Source organism: Misgurnus anguillicaudatus, chromosome 9 (assembly GCF_027580225.2).
Source record: "Misgurnus anguillicaudatus chromosome 9, ASM2758022v2, whole genome shotgun sequence".
Taxonomy (NCBI): domain Eukaryota; kingdom Metazoa; phylum Chordata; class Actinopteri; order Cypriniformes; family Cobitidae; genus Misgurnus; species Misgurnus anguillicaudatus.
In genome coordinates, this window is record NC_073345.2 from 8,402,023 (window position 1) to 8,421,608 (window position 19,586).

A 19,586-nucleotide genomic window follows, 5' to 3' on the forward strand; every position below is an offset into this window, starting at 1 on the left:
AATAATGGAAATTGCATAAATTGACATTCCTAGTTCAGATAAAACACAAGTGACTAAATCAAATTTTTATATAAACAGAGAATCAGAAGTCATCTTTCTGCGTATGCTGTGAGAAATAGGGGGTAACTTTAAGACCCAGTAAAGAGCTGCACTACACCTGCGCTCACAGCAATCACAGAAGAAACAAACAAGAGCTTTAAACTCATCAAATCACATAATTTATTGGAAAATAAATAGAAAAGATGGATCTGTAATTGGTAAAAATATTAAGTAAACATACGTCAGATTTCCCTAAATGTGACATTTTTGGATATAAATTCAGTCAGTGAAGCACTGTCATCACAAACACATGGGAGCAGACGTAAATCAATGTGTTTGTCTCGTGTTGTTGCTTAAATTGGTTGATGCTGGACAGGATTAAACGACAATTTAAAAAAATGACACGGTAATACTAACCATTGGACATTTTTAATCGCGGTTAACCATTAAACTGGTAATCGTTACATCTCTAGTCTTCTGGCCATGGTCAATGAAAGGCACAATATAAAGCAATTTATATAGCTTGGCCATTTATTTACTAATCAATTATCTCCATCTTTCCTTGTTATTGAATAGACTGAGCTTTCAAAAGAATAGATGTGAATCATTTTGTGAGAGGGTCAAATTTTTGAAGATACTCACACATCAGAGAAGAGCACAGGAGAGTCTGCACGGTGAGACTGCACGTCCTGCATGGCGTTCCATTCGTTGATCAGGGCCTGATCGGAGGACACATGGCTCTGGTAATAACTCACCCAGGTCAGGAAGAGGCTTCCTGGAAAGTAGTTGTGACAGCGGGCCACCTCACAGGCCTTGTGAAGAGACTGAAGAGCGGACCTGAGAGAAAGAATAAGGGGCTCTTAAAACATGCCAATATATCAAAAGTAGGGCTGGATTAATACAGAATGCATCCATCTTTTTCACGTTAATAATTTGTGATTTTTTTTACAGCAACATTGCACATATTACTTAGTTAATATTAATATATCAAGGTTATATTTTCAAAGAATGTTCTTTACATTATGTAGGATGACTTTATGTAGATTACAAATTATAGAAAAATTATGAAATTTTTAAATATTGGAAAAGCACCTACCACATAGCTTGGACAGAGACTGGCTTGAATATATGTATCTTGTTATCTGTGGACACGCTGAAACCCCTGTGTGAAAAATCAGATTGGTGAGAAACATTGCATTCATAAGGGTTTCATCTGTTTAATTCATACATTTTTGCCTGATCTGTTCATGAAAAGACAGATTTACCCCACTTACCCATCTCCATCCAGGTGGATCCTCGTGTCACTCCAAAGGGGAAGCACCATGCCTATGGAACAGGAACTGCGACACACACAAATGTCATGAACTTTTCATAGTGCTTTTGACTGTACGTGTCACCAAACTTGTTAGCAAAGTCAACACACACCTGTCGGAGGAGCTGAAGTCCATTCCCAGCACCAAGCTCTCCTCTGTGTCCTGTCTGCCGTTGGTGGAGACCACCACCATGTAGCGGGTGCACAGGGGGAACGCGGTCTCCAACCGCACAGCCTGAAGAGGTGCACAGTGTTATATCAATCTATATCAGATAAACTTTTATCAGATAGACATTTCCCGCTACTTGTCACCGAGATCATCGCAATGAATGATGGGATTGTATTATGTGTAAAATGCTACCTTAAAGGCAGGGTGCATGATTTTTTAAAAACACTTTGCAAAAGGAAGTCGGCCCGAGTACCAAAACACACTTGTAGCCAACCAGCAGTGAGGGGCGTGTCTACTAACCGGCATCTTTGCCGGGGTTGTGTATGTGTGGGGCGGGTCTATCGAAAGAAGGTCCAGATTCTATTGGTGTAGGGGCGTGTTTGTTTAGGTAATTTCAAATGTCAACATTGGCTTTCAGAGATCATGCACCCCGCCTTTAATTTTTCACCAAAATTAGGGATCTTACAACGCTGCATTTTGACACTCACACTCTGGGAACAACCTCGGTGGTAACACGCTTATAATGCCCAAATATGTTGAAGCAGAACAATACAGAATGTGTCTGTTTGTGTATTGGTTCTCACCAGCCGGATGTTGTCCTCCGGCCGCAGTAAGGTGAACATGGTCTGCAGGTGCTGTTGAATGTCACCTGCATGAAACATTAAGAAATCATGTATCAATCATACACATTCATATGCCTGCGTCTGTATGTAGTGTTTTACTGAAGGCCATACCTGCATGTTTACTGCGCTGTGCTGTGATTCTTGAGGAACAGGATGAAGGGGAGCCATTTCCACGTGGAAGGAAAAGAGCGGCACCTTTTACTGTCAGGAAGTTCTCGCTGATGCTGAGATGCATGAGAGAGATAAAGAAAGCGAGAGGTTTATTTAAATATGAGGACATATTTAAAGCCATTTCATTCCATAAATTTACATTATATGCTTTTTTCTTTGCCCAAAAGTAAGCTGTAAACATGCTGGTAATAAAAATGTACAATGGTTGAATTATATTAACCACTAAAGTTCTGCATAATTAAGGGCATGGCTACTTGAGTGACAGGTGGATTGGGCCCTATAAAATCAGTTTTATTTTTTCCCAAATTCAGTTTTATTTTTTCTAATATATATATATCCCTTTTTATTTTTCTGAATTTTGTTTTGTTTAATTTTTTTATTCCATTTTGTTTTAATTTTTCTGGATTTTGTAAATTAATCAACTCAATCAAATTTATTTGAATTATACAATTTAACAACAGTATTAATGGTTTGCATTCAAAAGAACATTTTTGTATTGTTTTAATATTTGGGTAATGCCTACAGAATGTCATAGTAAAATCAAAAATTGAATGAATGTTTATAGTTGACGGTGCGTAATCAAATGATCATGTTGCGTCCTGCAAACAGTGAAATGTTTCCACACATTTCTATAATTTTATTTGCGGTAAAAATACCATGACAACAAACTGATATTCACAAATAAGTTAAAATGGCTTTATTCAAATTTGCTGTAAAATTCTGCACTATAGATGGTTTCATTGGACGCATGTGCAGTGAAGCGATACGCGTCTGGTCCGAACTTTACTTCCAGTTTCAGTTTTTTAATGGTCTGACTATTTTTCTAAACTGAACTCTTGAACAAATACCTTTTTGAAAATAACAAATGTTTTGGTTTCATAGGCAATCTATGTGTTGTTTATTATGCTTGTTATATAAATAAACTATGTTTAGAGTACTTTGTTTTTATTTATTCTTAGCGGAGTTTACCGGAAGTAACGTGTTGACCACGAAAGCCGCTTGTTTATGTTGTTACTGCTGAAACCATCTATAGAGTAAATTCCGTTTTCATGGCTTGACTCCGTCCGCGTTTTCTGCATCAAACATCATAGGGCCCTATGTGGATTGCCACTGCTTTTATCCATCATTGCCACTGCTGTCATTAACATCAAGCTAGGTGGGGTTTTGGCAATCAGGAACATCAGCTCCACCCATATTTCTCCTCTTTGCCCATTTTTGGTTTTCAGGAAGTGACGCACTGCCAAGATGGCGATGGCCGGCTCCGCTCACTTGGGATTTAATATTGCTTTTTTTTAAACCTAAAACCTATGTAACGTCACAGACGCTTATGTCCATGTTTTATGCAGTCTATGGTTCTGACTCAATAGGATGAATTTGGCCTAATTTACCTTCATTGTATTAGTAAAGGGAAGCATCAATATTTTTCAATACTTCTTGTGTTCACGTGTTTCCATTGCGGTAATGGCATACAGTTTGTGGGTTAAAACCCAGAGAACACACATACTGATAAAATATATACCTAGTGATGCACTGTATATACATTTGGACAAAAGCATTTAATGTAAATGCAAACGTTTGAAAGACAAAAGAAGGGGTTTGGAACGACATGAGCATTTTTTAGGTGAATTAACCCTATAGCATCGACAGTTTGTCTATATAGGTTAAAACGATTGTGCCATTTCTTTATATCCATGACCTGGCACACTGTGCTCAATAACTGAACATGGGAGGACTCCTTTTTGAGGGCATTAGCTCACACACAAACTCTCTGTGCAGAACGCAAACAAGAACACTCTGTTCCCCATCACAGCGACAGCTGGAGAAGCTGCGTGTGCGAGTGTAATGCTGGTCTTTGAGTAATCCCATGCTACACATCTCCCTCAAATCATGACATTTAAACTATGTGGACTGTAAAACAAGAGTGAGTGTGAATGGGCACAGATTTATTTATTGCGTGTGTGTCTGCTGTTGTGGGTCATGTGTGTGTATGGCGATCAAAGAATTGTGGCAGTTTGTGCATGTGACTGTGTGTTGGTGTGTAAATCTCTTTCCTCTCTTCAAGGATGTAAATCTTAAAGCAGCTGTTTTATGTAAGCACTATAAAGCAGTGTGTTATTTAGTGTGTAATTTTGGAGTTTGGGCATAAGACATGTCTGCAATGTCACAAAGCTCAAAGTCCACTCCAAAGAGAGAAAATACAACGAAGGGCTTGTTGGGAATACTACGACACACTTCTTCCAAAAATTCAAACATCAGAGTTTCCCCTCGTTTAAATAATTCCCACTCAGGGCATATGCAAAAAAGATGGCATGGTCTGTTTGAGCTGTTTTAGTAGTGCGTTGTCCCCGTGTCGAAGAGACGCTGTATTTCCACTCCAACTCTGAACCTCCTAACTTCAGGCAGACAAATGTTTATGTAGGTTTTTTTCACTTTTATACGTCTTTGTTCACCACTTGTAGTTCTTGTGATAAAGATTTAGCTACACCCGCTGTATGACAAGATAACAAACAATGCATTTTTTTCTGTAGTGATCACCACTATGCCCTGAAAATCCCTTCAAAGACTTTATCATAAGCTGTAAAAGCAATTCTGTGCAATACATGGATATTGTGTGCATGCATAAACTTTGTTTTGGAATTGTTTATAACACTGCATCTGAAATCTATAAGTAAAACACAAAACAAAAACATATCCCTGTAAAAAATCCTGTTAAAGTTGTATTTGCAAACACGGTTCTGGTCGATCTGGGCTCAAATTAGGTAAACTTGATGCCATTGTTACAGTTTACACCGAAGAAGCTTGCTCTAAAGCATGGAGTATAGTTTGTTTTTTACGAGTACGCAAACATATGTGCACGGTCGAACGCACAGACTTGCAAAGCATAGTTTATTTGACTCATATGTGTACACAGATTTCTGACGCATGCCCATTGCGACAAAATATGTAATGCATGTCCTGAGCTACATACTGCTACTACATTCTCCTATATGCGCATGGGCCCCATACCAGGGTTATTATAGTAAACGAAAACTATCACGAAAACTGAAACTACTAGTGGTTAAAAAAACATTTTCATTAACTGAAATAAAAACGAAGGTTTCCCCCCCTCAAAAAAAAAAAACTAAACTACATCTATAATGTGGACCTGCAAAACAAACTAAAACTAAATTTAAGAAAACATAACTTGCGTTTTCGTTTTTTAAATGTTATTGGATCAGCAGTTGAACACGGAGTCACTCATATTACCAGATCATAAGCAAATGTTCAGCAGATGTTGCTGGATCATCTCATTGCTAACGTTTAGTTTATTAAGACAACCTGTCTTCTGCTGGCAAAAACCTTAAAATGACTGAAGACGGGTTAATTATTTCAGTGTACTGTACACCCCAAAGCATATAAACGTGGCTAAAATGCAGACCGCTTGCTTGCCAGTTTTTGGTTGCTATGATACAGAATGTACGCTTAACTAATCGGATACTATTATATGCTTTCGCGGATAATCAACAATTGGTTTAGTCAACAAATAATGACATTATGTTAGTACAGGGATGTCTTCTGGTACAGAAATGGATACTCGTAGACAGAACATTAAACTTTGCATTGATTTTCAGTTGTTGTGCACAGACATAAGTTTGTACAAGTAGGATGTGCTGACTCACTCTAAATGCTGCTGGGTTATTTTTAACCCAATGTTGGGTTAATATTAGACAGAACACATGTTGGGTTATAAATAAACCTATGCTGGGTTGTTTCAACTAATTTTTGGGTTAAATTCAACCCAGCATAGGTTTATTTTATTACCAAACATGTATATTTATATTTGTATATTATATTTACCCAACAAAAATAACCCAACAGAATTTAGAGTGTTGAGTTAGTTTAGTATTTGTCCCGCCCTTCCTGCACTTTGATTGGCAGGACTAAATAAAAACAAACCTTATTTTTTTAAACTCCTCTTATTCTCCTCTTATTTTCAACATTTCCAGATTTGGCAAGGTGTATGTACACTTTTGACAACCACAACCAATGATATAACGCTAAAGACTATAACTATACTAAAACTAAATAAAAACTAAAAGTAATGATTTTTAAAAAATAGAAATGAAATCAAAACTATTTATGCACCACTAAGAAAAACTAAAACTAAACTGAAATAAAATAACACATTACAAAACTAAATAAAAATAAAAACTAATAACCCTGCCCCATATGCGTACAAAGTTGCGTGGTTAAAACAATTCAACGGTACATGTCGCATACTATTCCGATAACAAGATTTGTTTGCGGACATGTAAAAATGTGATACTCCTAGTTTAATCGGGTAACCAATCACAACTGAGTAAGAAAGCTTGACCAATCAGAGTAGACGTTTCAAAAGGGAGCATTTGAGACAGACTATGAAGAGAGATGCTGCAAAAATGTAAAATACACGAAAAATAAAGTGTTTTTCAGGTCTGCTATATGTTTTTAATGCTTGATTGTTCAGAAAAAGTCAAGACTTGAAGGGATAGCTCACTGAAAAATGTAAATTCATCAAAACAATCAAAAGCCCCATTGACTTCCATAGATTCTTTTTTCCTGCCATGAAATCAATGGGGCTTCTGATCGGTTAGGTAGAAACATTCCTCAAAATATCTTCCTTCGTGTTCATCAGAACAAAGAAATTTATACAGGTTTGTCATGGGTGAGTAAATGATGACAGAATTTTCATTTTTGGGTGAACCATCCTTTTAATAGGACTCCTTTAATTTATCTCTTACAGCACAATACCAGCTACAGCATCACAAAGCATCATCAAGTAGTCTACCTCAAGTTTAACTAAACTTTATGCAGGATTTTACTGCACAACTTTTAACACACACAACACAGACAATAACAATCTAAGGGCTGCACCTTGTAAATGTGTGGTTTTCCTGTGCTCAACCACACTGTAGAAGGCAGACGTCACTAGATCTTGACATGCTTGCGTTGTTCTGCAACATATCATGAAGTCAGACGAGAATGTACGAGGATTTTTAGGCTTGTTCTCCAAACATATCCAAGCACATTAAACTGTGAGCCAGAGTAACAATGCATTCAACATCTATTACGTAATACACCAACAGGTTTAAATCAATTCAACACTCCGAAAAGGCTAGAGATGAAAACAACTATTTGTGTGTGCATTAAAGGTAAAACTCACTAGTTCCCAATTCCTTCAAGCCGTGTTTTTCTGGGAAAACAGTCATTATGTTGCGTAAACTATTCCCAGAATGCTCACCACAGTAACTAACAAACTCCTGAACTGCAGCCCAAAACATTCAGCGTGGCGCACAAATAAACCGATCGAGAAAGGTCAAGAATTGTCCAACCGCATTTAAATCTACTGGTATCTCAGTGTTCTCGCACTGACTGTACAATGCAATGCAAACACAGATGGTTTTATTTATGCAGTGGTTTGTGTGTAAGGGCAGGAAAAGGAGGAGAAAGCGAGAAAAGATGAGATGACAGATGGGTAATGCTGAACCGAACACTTCATCAATGTGTATGTGTTCACTGACAGCAGCATCACATTTAAGTCATTAAAGAAAACAGCAGTATGGCTGATTCTGTGCTGAACGATTCACTTAAAACATGAACAAAATCAGTCTGCAAATTTCAAAGAAAGTTGAGCTCAGAAATGTTACAGAAGTGTTTACAGTAAATCTTCTTTTAATTAACTTTTTTGTGTCTCTTGTTACTCTTTGTGACTGTTTTTAATCATTTGTGTGTTTTACTTACAATATTGTGAAGACAAACATAACATGTCTAATGTTTAAAATGTGCACACACAATGTTACTATACAAAACAATACTCCAATGTAATGAGCAATGACTCTAACATATTTCTAAGAACAAGTTATTGCTGCTTTGCACAAAGGCAAAAACGTGTGAGGACATCCTGTTTACAGAGGACAAGATGATGTAAGGTGTAAAACTATACTTCATTTGTTTTGACTCCATCAGCCTCCACATGACAAACACACTTAGTAGATTTATAAGTGTCAAAGCATTTGAATATTCTGTATTTACTTCCCCCACAAACTAAATTGTGAGTATTTACTGAACCTGAAATGATCATACATACTGCTGTGGTTTCAAATTTGCATTTCTTGTCAATCTCCTGTTTATTACTGTAACGCTGCTTTGAAGCTGTATTGTATAATGAGCTATATAGATAAGGGTGACGTAATTAAACATCCTTCTTTACTGGAAGCAACACCTTTCGGTCACAATGGTGACACCCATACGGCACAAAAAAATTCTGATCAAAAATATGTATGCTAAATACAAGTTAAGCCTAATTAAATATATTTTTGAATTTGAAAATATATTTGTTTAATCTTGTTTTTAACACTTTTTCACTGTTACAACCATAAGGAAAAATATATTGTTCCAGAGAATCCAGACCAAAATATAAAAGTTTATAAAGTATATTTTTGCAGTTGAAAATATATTTGAATGTGTAAACTTTGCAGTGATGTTAAGCAATCGCTTATGCATTTATGCTAAGTTCCAGACAACTCGGATGTCGGATATTCCCCACCTTAAATGTGGAAGTAAACATCTAGAATGGCAAATGAAGTCAGATATCTGACCTCTGAACTCGAGGCAGAACGATCAACCCTGACCTTAGCGAAATGCGTCATTTGACATCACGGATGACGGCCTGCTCTTTGCAATTTTACGTGAAGAGAACCATAAAACACATTTTACCTTTTTTTTACAGCAGGTAATTTGTATGAATACGAACATTACAATATTTGTTTTTGCCATAATTGGCACAAGAACACGACATTTTATCAACGTCTTATCAAGACACCAAGTTAAACATGCAAATGTAACATAGGTGCATCCACGCCATTTAGTAATTACCGTTATCACAAGATTACAGCACTTTAAAAAACGTTCATCTCCTCGTATAGTTCGTAATTACAGATTGTGGACTGGGAGTTTTCTGAGAGTAACCTGCAGTATTTAGCAGAAGCATTATAATGTAATTTAATGTAGTAATTATGTATTTTACAGCCAGGGCCAACCCCTCCAAACAAAAAAATAATTTTGTCATTACACAAGCCGAATAGACGCGATCAGCTGGCAATAAACCCCACAGGGATTTAATAACAGGATAAACTCTCCACACAACAATTGACAGTAAAATGACAATAATACAAAACATTAGTATAAATAACAGGGCTGGGTATCATTTCAGATGTTCCAGAACGATTCGATTTGATCCACAAGCTATCAAATCGATTCGATTTCGATTCTCTATTCGATTCTCGGATAGACTTTTTTATACTCGATTCAACTCAATGAATATAGTTTTAATACAAATACTATATTTATAAAAAAGAACAGTGAAAATAAGTTTACAAGGGTAATCAATAAAAAGAAATTAAGAGCCACAAACCTGTATATTAAACTCTTGTATTTTAAGTACACTTGGGTACATTAAAACAGAGCACATCTCTAATTTTGAAATGCATACATTTATGTTAAATACAATACAATTTTGATGCAAGATGAAAAATGTATGCCTAAAAGTCAGAACAATCAAGTGGAGAAGACTAGTAATTAGATTAAAGTTAATCTTACGTTCAATTTTTGCGAAAATACATATGGAAAAAATAGATTTGTGGCCTTTGAGAATCGATTTTGAATCGACCACGTAAAAAAAACCTGATTAATCGAAAAATCAATTTTTTTGCCCAGCCCTATTAAATAAAGACAGAAAACAATACAAAATAAGAGCAGAGTGGGCTAATTTGCATAATGTTAATGAAACAATTGCGCTTGCGGAGGATTGCGCATGCTTGGAAATGAAACGTTTAGGGTTAGGTAATATCTTATGACAGCGTATAGGTTTACATTACATCTTTCAATAAAGATAAAACAAAACTTTAGTGAGGTTATGGTGGTTTAGGCTTAGGCAAACTATGGCATCAAATGGTACCTTTCAGGAGCTGAAGAGAAAAAGAGAAAAGCAGAGGAAGAAAAGCGATCTCAAAGTAAAACTATGTTTTGCTTTAAATTGTTTAATGCGTATGCTAATTTAAAAACATAAGAAAAATGTAAATTACCCAAACCCACATAAAAAATACTATTTTAATATATCATTTACTATAGTAAACAGTGGTAAAAAAAATTCTTAGACACAAAAAAATTACTATATTAAGGTTTAAAAACTAGAATACTATATTACCCTATAGTAATTACTCTTTAATAATATCCATGATATTTGTATTGATACATACAGTACTGTAGTTCTGTTGCACTGCAGATGTTGCACTACAACAACATTGCTTAATATGTTGCACTTAATAAAAGCTAATACACTTAAATGCATAAATTGACATAATTTCACTTGTCAAATAGCAGTGCTATGACAAACCCCATGTGCTGGCCCTGTTAACAGTTACTAACAATATTTTTTTTTCTCACGTTGATTCAACTTGATGTTGTTGCTACGGAAACGCTTTAACGCATAATCCCCAATTCAAAAAGGACGTGAACAGCTTCGAGCTGTAGGTCACTTGTTGTCATCAGAAGAACACGGTAATAACGATAAGGCGTGAACGCAGCACGTGAGATTGACTGGAACGAACTGAGGTCGGAGGTTGGACATTTAAACTGGGTTGTTACAACCTCCGACTTCATCTGGAACGCCGCATTAAATGACGTAATTCCCTACGCGTGCATTAATGAAAACACCGTAAAACACTAAAAAACGGCTTTTTTACTTACAGCTGGTAGATGCGGTCCTGTGAGATGAAGCTATTCCGAATCTGCAGTAATAATTGTAACCCATCATGTGCACGTAGTCTGTCCATTGAGGGGCTAACAGTGATCGAGACGCCACCCAAAGTCATCTTTATCCCTGACAGAATACGCGCTAAATCCTCAGACTGAAGTTATGAGGAATGAGGAAAAAAGTTATGAGGAAAAAAGTGTTCCAACGTGTAACGTTACAGCATATTTAGCGGTAACTTATTAAAAAAAAATCACAGAACAACAACGAGTGCTACTTTATTTATTTCTCCGCTATTTCAGGTCTCTTCTGTTAATGTGTTCGGTCTCTTCAAGTGTTTCACAAGTAAATAAAGAGGGGGAGACTGAGACGGTGGGTGGAGTCAGGACGCACGTGCTCCAGTGACAGCAGACTCCACATCAACCGAGAACGTCAACACAAATAAATTGAAATATAAGCCATTTAGCCAAATGTATTCTAATATAACAACAATTAAACAAGAAATTAATTGTTTTTATACAAGGTGCATGAATAATTTTAAATGCAAAGTTATTCTGCCAAAAACAGATGAAGTAATGCCTTCTAGTAAATGTGCCAATGCCCCTGTGATACACAACAATGAAAGTGCTTTAGAAATCAGTGTCTATTCAGTCTAAATGATTGAATTTGTATAAATAATAACATGTCTCAAAGACAAGTGACAATTTACTTAATGATTGTAGATTATGATGGCCTTTGATGTAATTATCTGGAACATCTAAGCACGTTTGATCTCTGTGTGATGAAAACAGTGACTGATAATAGCCTTACACTCCAGAAGGCACATGCAGATGCACAGCAATACAAAGGGAGGAAGCTACTAAATCCTTACAAAGGCAGGAAATTACAATAAATGTGTGTAAACTAAACACAATTAGGTGTGTACAAGCAGTGCTCAATCGTCACTTTCCTATCCTCAGGTAAAAGAGGAAAGATACAGAATCCCAGTCTCAGTCCTAATCAACAGAGTGGACAGGGTGCATGGGTCACACTTGAACTTTGTCCTATCCAGCTTCTCCTGTTGTGACTGAGCTACTGAAATCCTAAACCAGAGGTGAAACACAAGGCCCTTGTAAACATTTAGGTTGCCTGTCACATGACAACATAGTATGGCGATAACAGTGTATCCAAATCAGTAAAGGTTGCTGAGGTAACATTGCAAATCAAAACACAAATAGTGGTCTTATCAGTTAAACAACACAGGAAACGGTGATAACTTCAATTATTAATACAGCACTCTGAATTCAAGCGCAGTAACATTATATACTGCTCTGTGGCCATAACAACAAAAAGACGGATCAAAGCGCCAATGTGATCATAATTATATAGTAAATTAACTGAAATTTAAATTGAATGTACTTTGGGTTTTGGGTGGGAGGTTGTGCAAAGTGTTACAAAAGACACATTTTTACATGCATTCGAGACTAGTTCATCTAAGAATAAAAAAATAAAGGAATGCTTGATATACTCGGAACAACAAGTGAAGGGAAATAATTAAACACCCAATAATTCAAAGCCAGTTTCATTCAATTAATAAACCCTCTTCTGGATCCTGCAAAACACTGCAAAAACTCACATCCATTGTCACACCTCAACAAGCTTTATTTTACTCCAGGTCACTTAAAATTTCCCCCAGACGAGGATGTGCAAATCTAATAAAGCAAATTTATAAAAAAACACATCCATCTGTCAAGTATAAAAACAAGGCAAGTATATAGTGACGTACAGCTCTGCAAATCTGTCATAAATGTACTCGTTTAATAATCTCTGCAATACAACAGACACAATAATGTTAAATCCACTCCTTTCTCATCCCCTCTTCCAATCAATGCCCTCACTAACAGATTTCCCCATCCATGTTCTGACTTGCTCTAAAGGTAGCTTTGCTCACCCTTCTGGTACCTTACGGCAAAAACTGACAAAACCACTCCTGTGGAAACACGTGAACTTGTGGCCTCTTTCTAGAGTATACTTGCCTGTTTCAAATCCCTCCAGAGAGAAGGATTTAAGGGCCGTTTACATTATAACGATAACTGGCATAAACTATAACGATGGCTATATTAGCATCCACATCACCGGACAATAACTTTATGTTGATTCTCTAATGTGCGTGGTACTTGCACAAATCACTTACCTTCAATGGCATTAACTAATATTGCATATTCCCTGCAATAAAAACTTCTGCAGATGAATGAGTAAATATGCTGTTCGTTTACACAGTGGGTATAACCAGCAGATGTCCTCAACATGACACTGCAAATCTAAACACTGAATCGAGTAGTTTGTGTAATCTAAAATTGTACTTTTTGGCGTAGTCAATGTAGTAAAAATGTTCAACTTTGGGTGAAATGCTCCGCTCATCAATATCACTTCTAAACCCTGAAATCCAATCGCAGTGGAGGAGGGGCGGAACAAATTAAAGTAATAAGCCCCAAGAAGCATTGGGTTACCAGTGCATTTTATAACAGCTAAGGGGCGTTGTTAGGCACCACTGCTTCGCGGGGCTTATTGCGTTTATAAAACGGTTACTTCATATGCATAGCAGAATTTTATAAAATGAAACACAAATAAGTTGTAATTATATTTGTACAAATATTACTCTTCCGCCAAACAAAGTAGTTCCTCAGAATCAAGTGTGTCTGCAGCAGAGCGTAGCTCCCAACCAACACAGATGCAGCAAAGACACAATGAAAACATGATTTAAGACTGTGGTGTTTATTTTTATAAATCAACATTCACCTAATTTATACATTAACATTTATATCGTGCAACTGTTGAAGTGATGATCAAATATGCTTGGAAGCATGCTTAACTCTTTCCCCGTCAGCGTGTTTTTTTTTAAGTTGCCACCGAGTTTTAGTTTAATGCCTTACAAAAAGATGATCTTCTTTAAATAAACATAAAATATCAAATGAAAGAACAGACCCTCAGCTTAAAAAAAAGTTTCATCCTACCTTAATTTGTTCATTTGTCTCTTATCACCGCTCAAATTTTTAGCTAAGCGGAGATAATTCCATTTTTGTGAATAACTTTTGTAAGAGATCAGATTCAGAGCCACGATCAAAACACAGTGTTTTTAGTGTTGAGTGAATGCATCAGTGTTTAAGTTGGGTAAGATCGCCACCCAATAGATAGTGGAAATATGAATTTGAGGTAGAAACTGCACAGGGAACGTTTTTTCTTTATTGACGAGATGACTCAACAATATTTATTGACATTTATCTGGATATCGCCATTAATTGTGCAATTGTAGACAAATTTAAAAAATGATTAAACACTGTAGTGTTTATTTTCATAAATCAGTACGCAGCAACAGTGGCGCAGTGATACTTATGTAATGCGGTCTGAACCGTGGGTTTACCGGGGTATTTTATCACGGCTTAGAACGCGTTTCAACCAATCAGAATGAAGAACCAGAACTGCCCGTTTTTTAAACCACAATAGCCAACCGGTGCATTGTAAAACGACTGATAAACAAATCAGAAGTATAATAGTAACCAAAAAATGCTTGCAAGTGGCCACAGTCAGATGAAGAATGAACCAATTAGACTGACTAGAAGCTTAAAGGAAGTGTAGTTTACCATAGATTATAAAAAAGATGGACGTAGTGTCTGTGACGTCACTCATAGGTTTCTGATTATCGTTTTTAAACTTAAAGTAGGCCACGTCACCGCCCATCACTCGTGGATATTCGAAAATAGGTAAAGAGGTGGGATGTGGGTTAAGCTGAGGTGGCTGGTTGCTGAAACCACACCCCCCTAGCACGATTTTAGTGACAGCAGCGGCTGTTTAACCGTCACTCAAGTGGCAACGCCCTTAATTTTTATGCATAACTTTAAGGTTTAAAATAATTTAAACGGATGAGTTACAAAACAAATTCACCACCCTCACAGTTGTCATAAAGGACAAAATTGGCTTTAAAGATAAAAAAAATTGTATCAGGCTGTAAACATATTATTTTCTACTGTAAAGTTGGCCATTTTAACATGGGGGTCTATGGGAATTTACTCCCTTTTGGAGCCAGCCTCTAGCGGCCAGTCGATGAATTGCAGTTTAAATCACTTCCGTATTGGCTTCATCCGAGAGATCGGAAGATTGCCCCTCGAGTTTCACCTTGTGGCCTGAGTTTAAGTTGAAAATCAATCTTTATCTATTGGTTAAAATGTATTCTGCTGCTATATTAAATTGTACAGTTTAAATTATTACTATGATCTTAGTCAATAAAATTGCTTAGGATGAAGATTAAGATAAATGCAACCTATTGAACTCTCATTTTTAATTTCAATAAGTCTGATACTTATTTTAGATAGTAATGTGGCATTAGTACAGAGTTACAGATAATCAGTGTTACTGCTGTTGGTTATGAAAAAAAAGGGAAATACTGCAGGGAACAGAATTTCTAAATCAACAAGCATTTACGTAAACCCAACAAAGGTGGAAACTGGTCGAACTTGCTTGTTTTGTCTGTGTCAATAAGCCAACACACAAAAAAAACGAAATCATGTGGTTACAAAATGACCTTACATCATTAAATCAGTGCCTCTCAGAGTGGACCTTTTATGATCTCATGCTTCTGCTTTCATGGAAACAGCACCCATAGAAATTAGAGCCGTATCTCAATGTTATGTTAATCTACAGCTTAAGCTGGGTTATTAAAGAGGTCGGATATTTAATAGCATATTCCATGGCACTGATACACGAGAACTTCCTACTACATTTAGCACAAATAATGGAAGTATACTGTTACTAATCCTCGTTTTAAACATACATGTCTAAGAGGAACACTATATGATATAAGCATTCGCCAAGGGTGTGGTCACGGGTAGCATATTATTGGTTTTCGATAAATCTACAGAGCACCGAGTGCTATAAATCAGAGACACCATTGTCATCCTCAGAGAATACAATCTTATGATTGTGTTAATCTATCCATCCATCATCTTTTCAGACTACGACAATATTAAATGTAAAGTATACATCAAGCAGCATGCGTATCTTAATGTAGTTGATTAAGTATAAGCTAAGTGAATGTTTCATATTCACATAATGCCACAAATTGCTTAGCTTCAGTGAGTTTAAATTGGAGAGGTTCCTATGATCTCTTCATGGTATTTCACAATAAAACCGTCTTACCTTCTGGGTTGAGATCTGCGGTCATCTTCCCCACTGCCAGACTCCTTTAAAAAGAAGTGAACAAAAAAGATTTATTATTATATTGATCAGTAGCATAAAATATTATAAAAATGTATGCACAATAAAATGCAGTCAGTGTAAATTAAATCATTAGCATAAAATGTTTAAATATAACATGCACCTCTAAATAATGTAATGCTACACCTCCCAGTGTTATTGAATGGAATTTCTTGTGTTTTAAAATGCAAATACTTTTGCATGCAACGAAAATGAAAGATGCCTCAGTGGTACTATTTAGACAGCTCAGTCACGTGTTTATTTACGTCAACACGTCATCCTGAATCAACATGAACTGGTTCCAACATTTTATTTGGGTAATGTTCTGTTAAAATCCCACTAAATCCATATGTCAGGAAAAAGTACACTTGTGCACCTAAAGAGTTCATAATATTGGTAGCTTGGTACCAAAGAGTGCATATTAGTACCTCAAAGGTACATACTGGTACCAAATGCATACACATCTGTACCTAAATGGTCATATTATGTAGGGTGCATGCCACAATTTTTTGACAAATTTTTCAGTGTACTAAGAAGAGAGGTGATTTATAAAGCTGTGAAGATAAGAACATTCAACAATCATCTCTGCACAGAAAAACATGTGTCAACCACTACATGACATTTAGACTCCTTATCTGTCAAACCACACTCGAATACTGAGATGCAATATAGAAAAACAGACTGATGCTGAATGATAAAATCTGAAAGAATATTTTGGAAACTTGCTTTTTAACTACATAACAGGACCAGCATTGTAAACATGAGGGAAATTTACATCAGCCAAGTTGGGAAACAATAAAGCTTCTGTTTTAAATGCAAGGGAAGGATGGTTATTTTATGAAAAAGACACTCATTAGTATTTGGCCTAGTTTTAAATGCATTTTTTAAGGTTGAGAGACAGAAGCAATTTAGTTCAAGCATCCCATGACAAAGATGACTCAAGATGGGAATGTTTTGCATAAACACAAATGAAAGCAAAGTGTTTTGCATTATGGAAATATATTACTTTGTGAAATCAGCGTTTTGAATAATTTGGTTTTGACCAGCACGTCAACGGCAATGCACGTGTCCAAAATATTTGACAATCCAATGCTAAATAAATGCACACACTTTAATCACGACATCTCAAGCCTTTGTTTCAACAGTACGTGACTTTAGTTAAACTGTACTGACTGTAAACAACAATTAATGATTACTTATAACCAACTGGCCACTTCGCCAGGATGTTTTCCTGCATTCAGCCTGAGGGATAAGCTGAAATAAACTCCAGCACTTCCCGCAATCCTACATAGGATAATCAGTAAAGAAAATGCATAGATGGTTATAACCAAGTTTGGGTTAAGCCTTAAATATATGGCATAAAACTTGCAGAGACTCACAAGGCATTCTCACATGAGATTTTTGGAGGTATCACATGATATGAGACCTTATACAACCAAGAAGACTTGACTAATTTTTTTATCCAACTTGCAATAATTGGAAGTTAGAAAGTCTTGGGTTAAGCATGTTCTGTTTCCCAGCTAACCTGGAACAAAACCTGCAAGCTCTGTGATACTGACCCAAATTTTATGAGCACCACCATAATTAAAAAGACAGACTGCATCCTTGTAAACCTTATATTACCTAACGTTACCTGTGTTTTCGTTGCTATCTTCTGCTCTCATATGCTTTATAACCCGACAATTTTACAACCATTCAGAATGAAATAAAAACCTGTTTACTATTTTTAAGGGGGGCAGTTGTGTTTACTTCCTGGTTCTAACGCCACTTAGGACAACACGTCTTTAGGACAAAATCACACCCTTTGCAAACATTTTGAATGGATACAATGTAAAAAGCAAGCTTTAAGTCATTTATCACAAATCACTTCCTGCCTGTAGCATTGTATTATAGACAACCGGTTTACAGTCGAACATCTCAACAGCATATCTATATTACGAGCCAGAGATTATATGATGAGCTATATGAACAACAATGTCTATATTTCACGCATGCGTGTTCATATAGCGTCTGAGGACTATAGGAAACAGCGGAAACGAACCCAAAACTAGCGAAACGATGAAAGGTGAGGAAAAAAGATGCGAGTCACTCACCGAAACGCAAGGGCTGGATGTTGCGCTTGGAGTAGGCGACCGCTGCACGGTTACCAACGCCATTCAGGCTCCGGTAAACGGATACCTGAGAGAAACCGGCGGTGTCGAGACAGACATAATTGTGTCAGTGGATATCAGCCGCAGCTCGTCCGTTGCTCTGTCGCTTCCTCTTCGCGACTGATCTGCGCATGCGCCGAAACCGCCAGCTGTCAAGATTCAGTGGCCTCGAGCAACGTTTAACTGTGTGTGAACTGAACGAGCTTGAGATATTGCAAGCTGTTGTAAAATGTAAAAAAAATAACTACAGCGTTCATTGAAGGGTTTAATTAACGGTTTATGCTATAAAATATTATTATTATTATAATTATCAAGCTCAATAAAGCTTAATGTTTTCTGTGTTGATGTTCAGACAGGAAATTGGGTTTATAGACAAGCTGTGACTTTCATTTTCAAATATGATACATACTACAGTTTTGCTACATGAGAAACTGCAGTTTAAAGCCATCATACAAAGCATTTGACACACACCCTCATGTCAGTGGAAAATTCTGTCTTCTTTAGCTATATTTGCCTGTGACCACTGAACCACATCTATAAATCCACTATTGCTTGGCTTTGTCACTGAATGGTAGCAGTAGTGAAAGTAAAGGCAATGAGATTAGGATTATAGCAAGTATTACAGAGTGTGGATTAAATCTGAAATACAATGGTCACAGACCCTATTTATTTATTAAATAAACAATATCAAGCATGACCTTTGTAAAGAGAGTAATGGTACAAAACCATCCACTTTACAGAGAATATGTTTACATTTTAACTTTTAAAATGGACAAAATGAAAAAATAATTACAACCTAATGCTTTTTCAGAAGGTAAAGGGTGTGGTGTTTTTGATCTACCAGATTTATGGCAATATTAAAAAGATTGTCCCCATCTAGTGGCAGCTTTTTAATACTGTTAAATAAGCTTATTAATTTTGTTTATTTTAGCTATATTCATTGCGCATGGTGCTTCATGTTTATCATAAATTAAAGATTAAGATTAAACATAATTAAATAAAATGTCATTTAACAAATAACTGAAATGCTGAAACATACAGATGGTAAAACCAGTAAAAGTATGGTGTTGCAGTAGAAAACTATCTTTTAGTTTGTATTTAAATAAAAAATATGCAGAGTCAT

The 19,586-nt window shown here is 36.3% G+C and overlaps 1 protein-coding gene across 2 annotated transcripts in view; it reads right to left on the reverse strand.

Annotated features, from left to right (window-relative positions):
• ssh2b (slingshot protein phosphatase 2b) overlaps positions 1-18,604 on the reverse strand; it is a 35,278-nt gene extending 16,674 nt beyond the window's left edge. The window contains exons 1-8 of one of the 2 annotated variants that reach the window (XM_055180706.2): positions 18,407-18,604; positions 16,257-16,300; positions 2,255-2,367; positions 2,105-2,169; positions 1,465-1,586; positions 1,314-1,379; positions 1,136-1,201; positions 682-876 (exon numbers count right to left, since the gene is read on the reverse strand). In XM_055180706.2, coding sequence (XP_055036681.2) covers positions 682-876; positions 1,136-1,201; positions 1,314-1,379; positions 1,465-1,586; positions 2,105-2,169; positions 2,255-2,367; positions 16,257-16,300; positions 18,407-18,469 — 734 coding nt within the window. In that variant the 5' untranslated portion in view covers positions 18,470-18,604. Of the gene's footprint in view, positions 1-681; positions 877-1,135; positions 1,202-1,313; positions 1,380-1,464; positions 1,587-2,104; positions 2,170-2,254; positions 2,368-11,080; positions 11,407-16,256; positions 16,301-18,406 lie in introns of those variants that run through there. The other variant, XM_055180705.2, reaches the window with a different exon arrangement.
• Positions 18,605-19,586: the final 982 nt, after the last annotated feature.